General features: G+C 39.7%; 2 protein-coding genes across 3 annotated transcripts in view; one reads left to right on the forward strand and one right to left on the reverse strand.

Moving 5' to 3' along the window:
* The window catches only part of Ankrd13c (ankyrin repeat domain 13C), a 48348-nt gene that overhangs the window by 5637 nt on the left and 28761 nt on the right, over nucleotides 1–13950 (reverse strand). For both annotated transcript variants that reach the window (XM_013350098.2, XM_005357453.3), the window contains 3 exons: nucleotides 9114–9245; nucleotides 5977–6138; nucleotides 1580–1659 (listed from right to left, as the gene is read on the reverse strand). In XM_013350098.2, coding sequence (XP_013205552.1) covers nucleotides 1580–1659; nucleotides 5977–6138; nucleotides 9114–9245 — 374 coding nt within the window. The remainder of the gene's footprint in view (nucleotides 1–1579; nucleotides 1660–5976; nucleotides 6139–9113; nucleotides 9246–13950) is intronic.
* LOC101989392 (28S ribosomal protein S21, mitochondrial) lies at nucleotides 13521–13950 on the forward strand. Its single transcript, XM_005357451.3, has one exon. The coding sequence runs from the start codon at nucleotides 13602–13604 to the stop codon at nucleotides 13863–13865; it is 264 nt and encodes an 87-aa protein (XP_005357508.1). The 5' UTR covers nucleotides 13521–13601; the 3' UTR covers nucleotides 13866–13950.

The following is a 13950-nucleotide window of genomic DNA, read 5'->3' on the forward strand; positions in this document are numbered from 1 at the left end:
GAATAAAACAATTTTAATAATAAACATTTTTAGGAACAAAAAATTCACTATGAAAATAAAAATTAATCTCTTTCACTATCTACTTGTCTTAGCACTCAACAATAAAAGTACTGTGATTAAAGAACTGTGTACATATACCCTGTTAAAGCTGTGTACGTGTGTACTATGTACATGTGCACTGTGTACATATGCACTGTTAAAGCGGTGTACATATGCACTGTGTACAAATGCCCTGTTAAAGCTGTGTACGTGTGTACTATGTACATGTGCACTGTGTACATATGCACTGTTAAAGCTGTGTACATGTGCACTGTGTACATGTGCACTGTTAAAGCTATAATAAATTTAAGGCTCCTTCTTTTGGTGTCTGTGATTGCACTGCGGCAAACACCCCTTCTATTAACAGAGTGAACAGAGTGGACAGGCTTGAGACCTTCCTTCCTTATTCCATTGAGTTGTGCGACTGGGCTTTCCTGCCCTGTTTAAAAGTTCTGTTGAGGGCTGGAGAGATGGCTCAGAGGTTAAGAGCATTGCCTGCTCTTCCAAAGGTCCTGAGTTCAATTCCCAGCAACCACATGGTGGCTCACAACCATCTGTAAAGAGGTCTGGTGCCCTCTTCTGGCCTGCAGACATGCACACAGAATATTGTATACATAATAAATAAATAAATAAATAAATAAATAAATAAATAAATAAATAAATAAATAAATAAATAAATAAATAAATAAATAAATATTTAAAAAAAAAGTTCTGTTGAATTATCTAGCACACGCCAGTGACCACACGATGGTTTCCTCTGACCTGCTGGGGTATCTAACAAAGGCTAGGCAAAACAATGGTCATTCACAAAAAGACTATGCCCAACACTGTAAAAAGTTATGTCCATCCAACACTTTAACCCTAGAACAGAATGTAGAAAACCTGTGATCACAGCACAACTCTCAGTAAGGAAAAAACAAGGCAGCTTCTTCCTGAACACAGTGGAGTGGGTGGGAGTGGTAGGTGCAAGGGGGGCTATTTTATTCTCCACCAAAGGAAACATAGGTGAACCAAAATAAACATCCATTCGTCCATTCCAAATCATCTTTATTCACTCAGCTCTCCTCTAGTCAATGCACAGTAAAGGGAGAGGGCTGCTGTGCCCACTCCTCTCCAGGTTAGTGATACAGAGTAAGCACGAGTTTATGGAAAGATGCTGAGCAGTCAATGAAATGAATGGTGACAGAGGGGAAGCAAACTGGGTGGCTAACGCATCAGCACAGCTAAGAACAGTCTGCCAGACAAGGGAGCTGAAAAGCAGCACTCCCTTAGAACTAGTCCTTACAAGGTTCTTGCTTATCGGTGTGTGTGGTTGACAGAAGGGATGTAAAAAGAAGGCTCTAGATTCACAATGCACACAAAATTTGGGGATTTTTTTTCTCATGCTTACTTTATATTTCTTAAAGTTGTAACAATAGCTTTAGATAAAAATACATCAATAGTATGCTCTCAAAACTCTTGTATCTCAATAGACTATTTTAACAAATTTTCTTCCTAAGGTCCAAAGAAAACATAAATCAAAGGGGGAAAAAACACCTACTTTCCATTTTCAGCAGATATGTATTCTTCCCACGTAATAGTGTTCTGAGGAGGAGGGGTAAGGGACTGTCTTCTTACCGGCTGCCAATAAGAGAAAGAGAAAGGAGAGTGTAGAACGTGGAGTGAGAATATCACATTTAAAATGTAAAGTTAAAACATGCTGAGGCGGAAAGTTTAGCAACCCCAAATTCCTCACGCACCACTCCAAACAATACATACAGTGGGCTCCTCCCCAGCAACCCTTTCATAACCCCATGACTCTACTCACACATGTCCTACAACATATTCAGCTTGATAATGAACAGTAAAACAGACTGTCATTTGAGTGACCTTTTTGTGAGGCTTTTTGTTTTGTTTTGTTTTTTTGTTTTTCGAGACAGGGTTTCTCTAGTTGTTTTGGAGCCTGCCCTAGAACTAGCTCTTGTAGGCCAGGTTGGTTTCGAACTCACAGAGATCCTCCTGAGTCCTGGAATTAAAGATGTGTGCCACCACTGCTCCTGAGTGAATTTTTTAAGAGAAAAATTTATTTGCCATCTGATGCCAATGCATGATTAGACATGCAAAACATTTAAGATCAGATGCATCATCGTAAGGGACATACACAGGGACTCAAGCATGTCGATCAAAACAGAAACCATCATACCCCTCCTCTAGCCACCAATTTACCCTCTTCGCAGACTCATTAAAAGAAAGCTGCAAACACTATCTGTGGCTCCTGAGTGCGCTAGCTCAAGTAGGCCACTGCTCCTCTGCAGTCTCTATTATTGTCTCTAAATAAAACTCCTTGCTGTTTTGCTGTTTTTGTGCTTTCCCAAATAATGGCATCAAGTAACTACCTCTTCTTCACTGTCTCAGTTATCTAAAATTCTTCCAGGAACTATGATAGATACAGAAGCACAGACAGATATGCACATACTGGCTTCAAAAAATTTAAAGTAGCAGAAGAAAAAAATATATCAACAAGCAATTCAGCAGGAAAAAAAACCTAAGAGTCATAGTCACTAGAAAGGCACAGGTGTCTGGGAAATGGAAGCGTGAGGACCAAGGTCATCCTCAAGGCCATTCTGAACTATGTGAGACTGTCCCCAAACAGGGAAAAAGACAAACAAAAATACAAGACCAGCTCTATTCATACTGGTGGGGATAGAGGGCTGAATTCTCCTGCAGGTTTCCCACAACCCAAACTCCTGGGCTCAAGAGCCTTCAGCAATAGTCTCCCAAGTGCCTGAGTTATAAATGCACAGCACTATGTCAGCTCAAAAAACAAAACAAAACAAAAAACATAGGCTGGAGAGATGGCTCAGAGGTTAAGAACACTAATTGTTCTTCCAGAGGTCCTGAGTTCAATTCCCAGCAACCACATGGTGGCTCACAACCATCTCTAATGAAATCTGGTGCCCAATTCTGGCCTGCAGGCATACATGCAGACAAAACACTGTAAACAAAATAAATAAATAAATCTTTAAAAACAAACAAAAAACCAATCACAGGTCAAATAAAACCACAGAAAGCAGCTCTACAGACTTGTGGAGGGTTCCACCTTTATGGTTTTGTTTTTGGAGATGGGGGTCCCTCAATGTAGCACTACCTGTCCTAAAACTTGCTCTGTAGACCAGGCTGGCCTTGAACTCAAGAGATCCACTTGCCTCTGCCTCCCAAGTGCTGGAATTAAAGGCGTGCACCACCACTGCCCAGCTTATAATAATTTTTAAAGCAAAGAGAATTACAGTGAAGAATCTGAATTGATGTATTTATTTCAACTATGACAGGAAACAGCAAAAGGAGAGACAACACAAGGAGTTACCTATTGACTGTCTTTAAGGTCAAATTTCAATGCCTGTTAAATATGACTTTCAATCACTGTAGGATGAGCCAGCAAGAGTAACTAAACTAGGGAGAGGTGGCGCAAACTGAAAACTGCTAGGGAGAAATAAGGTGAATGACAGTCAAGAGTAACACCACTACACTTTGGTTAAAGAAGGAAAGGATTGCCGGGCGGTGGTGGCGCACACCTTTAATCCCAGCACTCGGGAGGCAGAGGCAAAGGGATCTTTGTGAGTTCGAGACCAGCCTGGTCTACAGAGCTAGTTCCAGGACAGGCTCCAAAGCCACAGAGAAACCCTGTCTCGAAAAACCAAAAAAAAAAAAGAAAGAAAGGATTTTTGTTCTGAGTTGTTTTAAAGACAGACCTTGGGTAGCCCAAACTGGCCTCAAGTTCACTGTGTACCCAAGATAACCTTGAGCTCCTGCTCTTTCTGCCTCCGCCTCCGAAGAGCACATGCCACCTGGCCTACCTCCCCACCTCCCCGTTTCTATTATTAGTATGTCCCTGGTCAAAGGGATATGTCCCACTAAGAACTGGGGCTGGTAAACTGTGGCTTGTTTTAGCAGCCTGCTAGAGACATTACAAATGCCTGGAGGACAGATCCTTACTTTAAACTAGCAGTGACTGTGCAAAAGAAAGACTGACTTTGAAGAGAAGATCCATCCTTTATGACAGCCTATAGAAAGCAGGAGCTGCCCCAAAAGAGCCAGATAATGGGAGAGTGCTGATGCTGGGGTAGCCAAAAGCTGTGGTACACACGAAGCCCCAAGTTCTAGAACCAGCAACACATATATATAAACATAAACAAAGCTTCAAGCAGAGTTTTATATAGTAATGGATTTATCTATAAATTCAATGTCACAATCACCAAAAGCCTCACATACACATACACTAGAAATTGACAAACTAAACTTAAATATTCACCAAGAATAGAGGTTCTTAACTGAGTTTGGTGTGCACAGCCACAAAGCTGAATGAAGCGGGAGGATCAGAAATCTGGGGAGAAATGTTTCTCCTACTTAGGAGAAACAGAAGATCCTGTTTCAAAAAAAAAAAAAAGAAAAGAAGGAAAAGAAAAAGAAAACCCACAAAACTGTGTTTTTCCTGTCCCACTATGATCTGCCTTCAGTAGACGTTCACAGCACCAGAAACTAAGCCAACATCTGCTCCACTATGCCAGAGCCAAAATAAACCTATAGTTCACAAGGGTTTCCTTTAATTTCTGACTAAAGCTGAAAATCTATGTAGTTCATGCATATTATTCTGTTCTATTCTATAGTTACATCCAGTAAACTATATTTTAATTTCTAATTTGAAAAATTACAGCTTCTTAAAATGTCATTTAAAGAGCCCTTACAATTCAAATACAATAGAATACATTTCATGTTATCGTACATAAACCAAGTTGTCTCCATTTGAATCAACAGGCATCAGTCGGGTCTGTAGACTTAACACCAGATAGTTTTTTACATACATTTATGCAGCAATCGGCTCATCAGAGCTTACTGGCAAACAGCCTATTAATTTCTTCTGTTTGAAGTGTTCCATGTTTTCAGCCCCAATATTAAACAAGGGTAGCAATAGCCACCATCACAACAAAATTCATTTTTAAATCTAGTCTGTCACACTAATTGTAAGGAAATCCGGTCACTTTGCTCTAGGGTAAGCAAATACCCAAGCCTCTTGACTGCAGTTCCAGCACTCACACATGCATGCATGCTTACAAACACATGCACAGCTCTGAGACTGCTGCTCCACAGACTAGAAGATGACTGTCACTATGTGTGAGGTGTGCTTTGGTTGCTTTCAATCAGTTTTATTCAGACACTAAAAAAGGTGCCCATGATCTACTGGACTAATTCCATTCTCTCTCAAGGATCCCTACTCTCCTGTTTAGAGAGGAAGTTAACATCTGCAGATACTGACAGAGGGAATGGCTGGAAGAAAACAAAATCTTTTTTTTTTTTTTTTGTTTTGTTTTTCGAGACAGGGTTTCTCTGTGGCTTTGGAACCTGTCCTGGAACTAGCTCTTGTAGACCAGGCTGGCCTCGAACTCACAGAGATCCGCCTGCCTCTGCCTCCCGAGTGCTGGGATTAAAGGCGTGGGCCACCACCGCCCGGCAGAAAACAAAATCTTAAAATCTAGAAGAGACAGCTCAGCGATCAGAAGCACTTGCTGATCTTCAGAGGACCAGAGTTTGGATCCCAGAACCCCTATCAAGCACAACTCCAGTCCCAGAAGACCTGACACACGTCTGGCCTTTCCCCATCCTTCCTGAACCCACACTCACTGTACCAGTGTTTCAATAAGCAGAAGCGACTCCAGTTCCCAGGCTGTACAGGCTAGGGATGACCTATAAAGTGGTGGATCTTCAAGGCAGCAGGCAACAGGATACGGAATAAGAATTAACACCAGGTTTCATGCTTACAAAATGGCTTTAGTCTATTAAACTAATGAATACTCAAAGATAAAGTACAGAATCAAAAAATAGCAAAAGTCTCCCCCCACTGTCTCCTCATAATCAACAAAGACAATAAAGATACACAGGTAGACAGAGGTAGTAGAAGCGCACCTCGAAGTTCTGCTCCGTCAGGCTCCCACCTTTACTCAGGCTCTCCATGATGGCCTTATTCCGCAAAATGTCCTCCTCGCTGAGGTGCTCTCTTCTTTTTCTTGATTCTAGAACAAGTCCATTCACCAGATAAAAGTCTGCCAAAAAGTTTCCTACTCTTTCCTAAAATAAAATCAAATATTCCAAAATGACAGTTAAAGGAAGGTTGATTTCAGGTTTCTAAAAAGTGTTGATAAAGTTCTCCATAAACATGTACCATGTTGATGAAAATAAATATTCTGCTAATATGTGAAATCATCAGATATTTTCAGAAGTTAAATATACAATCATTCATTTCCAAACACAAAGGGAAATTTAAAGTACAAAAGATATTTGCTAATTAACCTGCAAATTAGCCAGTCTAAACAGAAGCATGAACGGTGTTCATTCACTACCTATTCCCAAGTAGCACAAAACAATCTAAGAACCTTACTAAAGAGTCAAATCTGAGTAACAAGGAGGGGTCAGGGGTAACACTGTTCCCATTTTATAGATAGAAAAGCAGAATTAAAATCTATAGTCCATGCCACACTAGACCCTCTCTGATCTCTGACAGAATAAAACTTCAAGTTACTGCTACTCACTGATTTGAAAAAAGGGGGGAAAAAAGAGTAGCCTTGCTCACTAATACATTTAAATGTTTAAATTATAGATGCAGGCGCAAAAACTCAAATGACAAAAAAGGCAGCATGAAGAAAGCGGGCAGTTCTTTCCAATGAAGTCTCAAGTATAATCCGACGCTGACCCGCACCTCCAACACCCACACAGACCCGTGTAAAACTATTATAAACTTACTTGACCCAGCTTCCCATTTCCACCTGTGTCCAGATTGACTACTCCTTGATGTGCCCTGCTATTCCAAAACTACATGTACAGCGCATCTCCAGTGCTTCCGTACCTCCTTAAAAGTGACCAGGAAGCCAAGCATTTTGCACCCGTTTCTACCTACAAAATGGGAACCATGGCAAACTGACTCCCTCCTTACCTGTCAAAGACTTAAGAAGGTCACCTAGCCGCTGTTCAAGAGCTTTTGGCTGCTTAGTGGTAACACTAGGTGGACAGCAGTTTCAATTTTTATCTTCTCTTGAAGTGATCCGTCTAATGCTGCCCAGAAGAACAGAGCACAGACAAGTAAGACTTCAAAGCAACAAATGCACTGCAATAACTGGACCCACAGCCTGGAGTCCTAAGTGCCAATTGTTGCCAAATAGGCTTTGAGGGCTCAGGGGTAGACTTCTGTATGCCAGGGAGGTGATTAACAGGTCTTGTGACCATATAAAGAAGCAGCATTGATCAAATATAAATTATCCCAAAAATGTCAAGTGTGTGCTACTCATGACCCCAGCCACTGCTGTACCATGCTGTATCATTCTTGCTGCCTGTACTGTACACTACAAAGGCATAAGGGAAATGAATGAATTCTGTTACAATGGAGAAAATGGCAGAAACATGTGCTAACACTAAGGCTGTAGGAAAAAGTTGTAGTATGCTTACTTTACTATGTAACACGCAAACTGCTAACAGAAGCAGCACTCCTGTGAGAAGTAGAGACTCCCACCACACACTCATGAAACAGCCAGTTCCAAAGCCTTAGACACCATTGTATTAGTATCAGGACAAAACACTACACATTATTTACAGATATATATTTATGTGTGAGAAGTGCTAAAAAGGTCTGCAGGAGGGCCAGGATTGTAGACAGTGGTCACTAGAGTCTTCTGGCTTCGTATATAAGGCTATTTATATATGGTATTTATTTTGTGATGTCAACATGCTGCTGTGGTGGCATTTTTAATACAATTATCACTGAATAATTATAACAGACTCTGGAAAAACAGATATCCCTCTATAAACTGTGTGAGTCTCATCCAGTTTCCTGAGCCTTAACAGAAAACACTAAGGATTCTAGAAGAAAAAGCAATTCTTCTTTAAAACTGCAATACAAAAACCTTGCTATCCGGGCTGGAGAGATGGCTCTGTGGTTAAGAGCACTGTCTGCTCTTCCAGAGGTCCTGAGTTCAATTCCCAGCAACCACATGGTGGCTCCAAACCATCTGTATTGAGATCTGATGCCCTCCTCAGGTGTGTGGGGATATAAATGGAGGCAGAAAGTTGTATACATAATAAATAAATACATCTTTAAAAAAAAAAACAAAAAACCTTGATATCCTACGCACAGATTTCTGACTCTAGATGGTAGCACCTCTCCCCGTCAACAACCAATCGGCTATAACAGTTCAGACAAATTCCCAAAAGTACACAAGCCAATTCCTTAAAGCAAGAAAGCCCACATGCCACCCTCTCCTTTTCTTTCCTTTTCTCTCATACCTTATCTCATTTATCCAACAGCCTTCACTGCTATCTCCTGAGTTACAGTTTTAAGTGAATTTAAGCTTTGTTTTTCCAATGTAAAAACATTCACTTACTATATTCATAAATATTATCTAAAAAAAACATTAAATCTTCACCCCTTACCTGACACAGCTCTTATTGTTACATTTATAGTTATTTTATTAATTTACAAACATTTATTAATTAAAATGTTTCATTATCCATTTCATTCATAATTTCGTAACTCAGGTCAGTTTCAAACCTGAACCCTCCTGGCTCAACACTCCATAGAGGCCATGCCAGGTGAAGCATTCTTAGCATGATTTTAGGTAGTCAGATGTGACGGGAAGTATAGAAACTTCCACTGAGATTTAAATTCACCATAGTTTGTAGAGATGTAAGCTTAATATGGGCAGACATAAGATACAGGAGCTCTAAAGGATGAAGAAAAGACCCAGCAAAATAAATTCAAGTGTGCATCCCTCCATAGGCCTCTTATACACAAATCACCAGAAAAAGAATGGAACCATGTGCAAACTCCCCTTATGAGGAGGGCAGACAACAGAGTTCAAATGAACTATACTTTCTCTCTGGGCTTTTCCAAAAACACATGCAAACTATGTAACTAAGAATTCTAACTACTTCTGTGAATTCAAAAGAGAGGAAAGATCAGCCTAAAAGATAATTCCTATAATTTTCTTCATTATTTTGGTGATATCAGATACCAATTTTTTAAACTTAAAAAAAAAATCTATATTTTTACATACTGTTTTATCTTCCCGAAAAAGCCATCCAGTTTGGGCACGTGTGAAAGAAATCGATTTGGTTGATAAAGTTGCAGAATAAATATCACTGCTCATTAAAATATCAACTTCTTCTTCCGTTTCCATCTCGGACTCCTAGGTTGGGGGAAAAGTTAATATCAGAATCTGAATTTCCTTCAAATACGTAACAAATTTCAAAGGACAAAAATATAGTTTCTAAATAACGTGAAGTGCTATTTATTCTAAAACTAGATGCTTACATTTCATGTCTGATATCTTCTCTAATAACTAGGAATTATGACTAATTATGAATCTTTTAAACCATGGCAAAGGAAATATAGCATTTTCACACTATTATATAAAAACGAAATAAACTCACTGTTTTTCATTATAGAACTATATGGTTGTGACACAAATTTTTTTAAACGCCTTTAAGAATCAAAAATCCTATTCAGAGGTTTTATTTACTTTATATGCAGATAAATTAGCCTTTAGTTATTGGTAATATAAATAAAAGAATCCAGAGGCTGGTGAGATGGCACAGGGATTAAGAACACTGCCTGCTCTTCCAGAGGTCCTGAGTTCAATTTCCAGCAACCACATGGTGACTCACAACCATTTGTAATGAGATCTGGCTGCTCTTCCAGAGGTCCTGAGTTCAATTTCCAGCAACCACATGGTAGATCCCAACCATCTGTAGTTAGATCTGGATCTGGTGTCCTCTTCTGGCCTGCTGGTACCAGAACACTGTGTACATAACAAATAAATCTTTTTTTTAAATATTTATTTATTTATTTATTTATTTATTTATTTATTTATTTATTTATTATGTATGCAATTCTGTCTGTGTGTATGTCTGAAAGCCAGAAGAGGGCACCAGACCTCATTATAGATGGTTGTGAGGCGCCATGTGGTTGCCGGGAATTGAACTCAGGACCTTTGGAAGAGGAGGCAATGCTCTTAACCACTGAGCCATCTCTCTAGCCCCAAATAAATCTTAAAAAAAAAAAATCTATCACTGTTATCTGAGTCTTTTTCAATATTTAATTTCTTTCTTTCTTTTTTTTTCCCCCTCCAAGACAGGGTTTCTCTGTAGCTTTGGAGTCTAACCTGGAACTTGCTCTGTAGACCAGGCTGGCCTCAAGCTCACAGAGGTCTTCCAGCCTCCGCCTTCAGAGTGCTGGGATAAAAGCTGTACACCACCACTGCCCAGCCTCTTTTTCAAAAATTTCTAAGAAGAACAAGGGAGCTAGCTGTGGTGGAAAACAACTTTTATTCCAGCACTTGAGAGGCAGGAAGATCTGTAAGTTCAAGGCCATCCTGGACTCCATAGCAAGTACCCAGCCAGAGTTAACATGGTGAGAACAAAGGAGAAGAGTGTGTTTTTCCCAATACTTATTAGAAAAGTCATAAATATGACTTCTAAAACTTACCAGTAGTCTTGCTTAAGCTCTGTCTTTTTTTCTTTTAAAGCATTTTCTATGCATTTGTAAATGCATGATGTGCATGTGGATGATGGGGGAAACCTATGTCATGATGTGTACAGAGAGGCCAAAGAACAACTATCAGGTGTGTTCTTTCTCGCTTCACAGAGGTACTAGGGACTGACCTCAGGTCACCAGACTCACATAGCTAATCTCTGCACTTGTTTCTAGGACAGAAAACCACATGCTGGGAAGCTGGGGAGCAAACAGGAAGATATACAAAGAGGTTCTCTGACATAAAAAACTCCTATTAGATAGAGACCAGGGAATGAAGGCTCTCCAGAGGCAGCAATGGCTACAAGCAGATGGCTATTTTCTATTCTTACAGCCCACTTTCAACTGGGTATCACTGTGCCTGTGTCACTGAGTCCACAGCAATCAGCATCAACAGCTGGAACTATACCAACACCATCGTCACCACCCTTACAAACCCTGACATTACTGCTAATGTATAGTGAGTGAAAGTGGATTCCTCGGTAACACAAATACTGGACAGTTTTCTAAAGAAATGTTTTGGTTCAACAGATTGAGAAGAACATGAAATATTCCACTTCAAACTTTTTAATAGGTCATCTTGGGTACCAAACACTGTAAACCTTTTTTTGGTGTTCAAACAAACTTTAGAAAACAGAAATCTATCTGTAAAGCAAGGACCCATCACTGAAAGAGATCTGCTGTTAATTATATTCTATCAATAAGCATTTAATAAGCAATCATTGCTTATATTTGCATATTACAAAAAACAACTGATTTCCTCTCTTAGTATCTCCAAGAGTTTGATTCTGGAACCTGAGATGCTCTAGTGTCTGCCACAAAATGGCATGATGTCTACACACTGCCTACACACACCCTCACATGACATTAACGCCATTATTTCAGACAACATAAACACCACACTAATCTACAAACAGGAGGACCTACCGTATTCCTATTCTAAGAACTGCTGTTCAAAATCAAATTTCCCTGCATCTTCAGAATCATGAACACAGACACATCCACATATATTAACCCTGGGCATCACCACTCAAATACTCAGAGTCCTCCGCACCTTCAGCGAAGGACACACACACACAATCCTAAGCATCACTGCTCTGGTGACCACAACACCTACATCAGCTAACCCTCACTGTTCTGCTTCTCTTTTAGTGCTGTGTCTGCGTGTCGAACTGCCTACAGATGCCACTTACATCAGCAGTCCGCAGCTGGCAAGACAAATTCAGCTGTAGTCGTTTTACATTGAGTTGCACTGAACATGGCTGTACTCAGACTGTGCATGGCTTACAAACCACTAAATGGTTGTAATGTTATCTAAAAAGTCCCAATATGTCCCTGATTCTCTAACAGTCTTTCAATCTATGGTGTAAATGTTGTATTAGCTACCAGCTGATACAACTAAAAGAACCCCATTGCCTTCAGGGAGATTTACCAAATAGAGAGGTAAAAAAGGTTGGGGATGGGGGTGGGACATAATAAACAAAGTTTTAGATTTTTGCTTTTCTTTTTTTTTTTAAAGAAATATACAGCACAGGCTGCCTCAAACTTGCTAAGTAGCTTTAACTCCTGATCTTCCTGCCTCAAACTAGCAAATGCTGGAATTGCATGTGTTTGTTTGGATTTTTTGCATTTGTCCATAAAATTTATTACATTTTACTGTTTAAAAGCATCCTAATTGAATCTTTGCAACTTTACTGCATTATTTGATATAGTTAAAATACATTTCTAACATTCTAGCAAATGATTTTTTTATTTTACATTTATTTTACTAAAACAAAATCCCTGAGAAAAATATTTTACAAGCAGGAAAGTTTTGGGTTGACTCACAATTTGGGTAGTTTCAGTCCATGATTTCATGATTTCACTGCTTATGGTGTGGAAAGGCAAAGCATACAGCTCGTGGGAGCATATTTGGACTGAGTCTGCTCATTAAACAAGCAACAGATAAAGCGATAGACTAAGGATCAGAGAAACAAATTTTACTTTTCAGAGGCAAAGACTAGCTACCCACTTCATAACAGTCCATTGGTGTCATAATAATCTATTGATCAGGTGACACCTTAATGATTCCATAGCTTTCTCATCCAATGGCTGGAAAATCAGCTTTCAGGATATATATGGCTGGAATGATTTTATGGTTTGTTAGCACATTCTAAGTAATATTTCACTATTAACTTGTAAATTAACAATAACATATTTTAGTGCCAGAACATAATAAAATAACACCTTAAAATTATCATTGTAGATAATAGACAGGGACTATGTTACTGGTACATGTGTTTTCGGAATCACTTGACATTGTCTTTTTGTATAGCTCATTTTTAGGCAATCAGAATGCTAAAACTTTTTTGATCTTCTGACATTCCTAGCAGAAAGAGTCCTATATCAAACTCTCTGAAACTCTGGGACTTTCTGTATTCCCATATGGCAGAAAGTTCACAGCCAACACACTTGTCTGGATTCTAAAGGAACCAGAAACACATATGGATACCCAAACATACATGCAGGCAAAACTCCCATACATATAAAATAATAAAAATACTTTTTAAATTAAAACAAAAAAGAACATAAATACAATGTTCACTTGGCACAGAAAAACACTAATTTGGTGCCCTTGGATATAAGGATGCAAAAAGGGCCTTCCAGGTCCAGCAAATAGAAACATCAAAAACGAAAAAGGAAGCTTTAAATAACCTGACACATGTAGATACCCAGGTTTACTATGAGGTTATCTAAAACAGCAAGTCAGAAAGTCTAGAGAGTGAGTGAAGGTAAGGCTATACGAAGGAAGCCAACAGAGACGCAGCAATGTCACCTTCAAGTAATATAGTCTTAATGAAAAGGGCCCGTGACCTTATTTTCAAGGTTCAATGTAGAACTAAAAGCAGACAGAAAGGGAGCCAGGAAGATCACATATAAGGCTTGAGATACTAAAAATCTAAATTCTACTGGAGTCCGAGTGCTACAGCCGCAGCCTGTAGGTCCTGAAGAATGAAGATTTGAAAGCGAGGCCATGGCTAAACACCTGAAGTTCATTGCCAGGACTGTGATGGTTCAGGAGGGGAACGTGGAAGGTGCATACAGGACCCTGAACAGAATCCTCACTACCGATGGGTTTACTGAGGTCATAAAGCAGCGGCGTTTCTATGAGAAGCCCTGCCGCCGCCGCCAGCGGGAGAGCTATGAAACATGCCGGAGGATCTACAACATGGAAATGGCTCGAAAGATTAACTTCTTGATGAGGAGGAACCGGGCAGACCCATGGCTGGGCTGCTAAGCCCACGTTAGTTCTGTGTCTGACTGTTCTTACACAACCCCAATCTCTGTTACCTTTCTCTGCAATAAACACGGTCACACGTGAA

The sequence above is a fragment of the Microtus ochrogaster genome, chromosome 21 (assembly GCF_000317375.1).
Source record: "Microtus ochrogaster isolate Prairie Vole_2 chromosome 21, MicOch1.0, whole genome shotgun sequence".
Taxonomy (NCBI): domain Eukaryota; kingdom Metazoa; phylum Chordata; class Mammalia; order Rodentia; family Cricetidae; genus Microtus; species Microtus ochrogaster.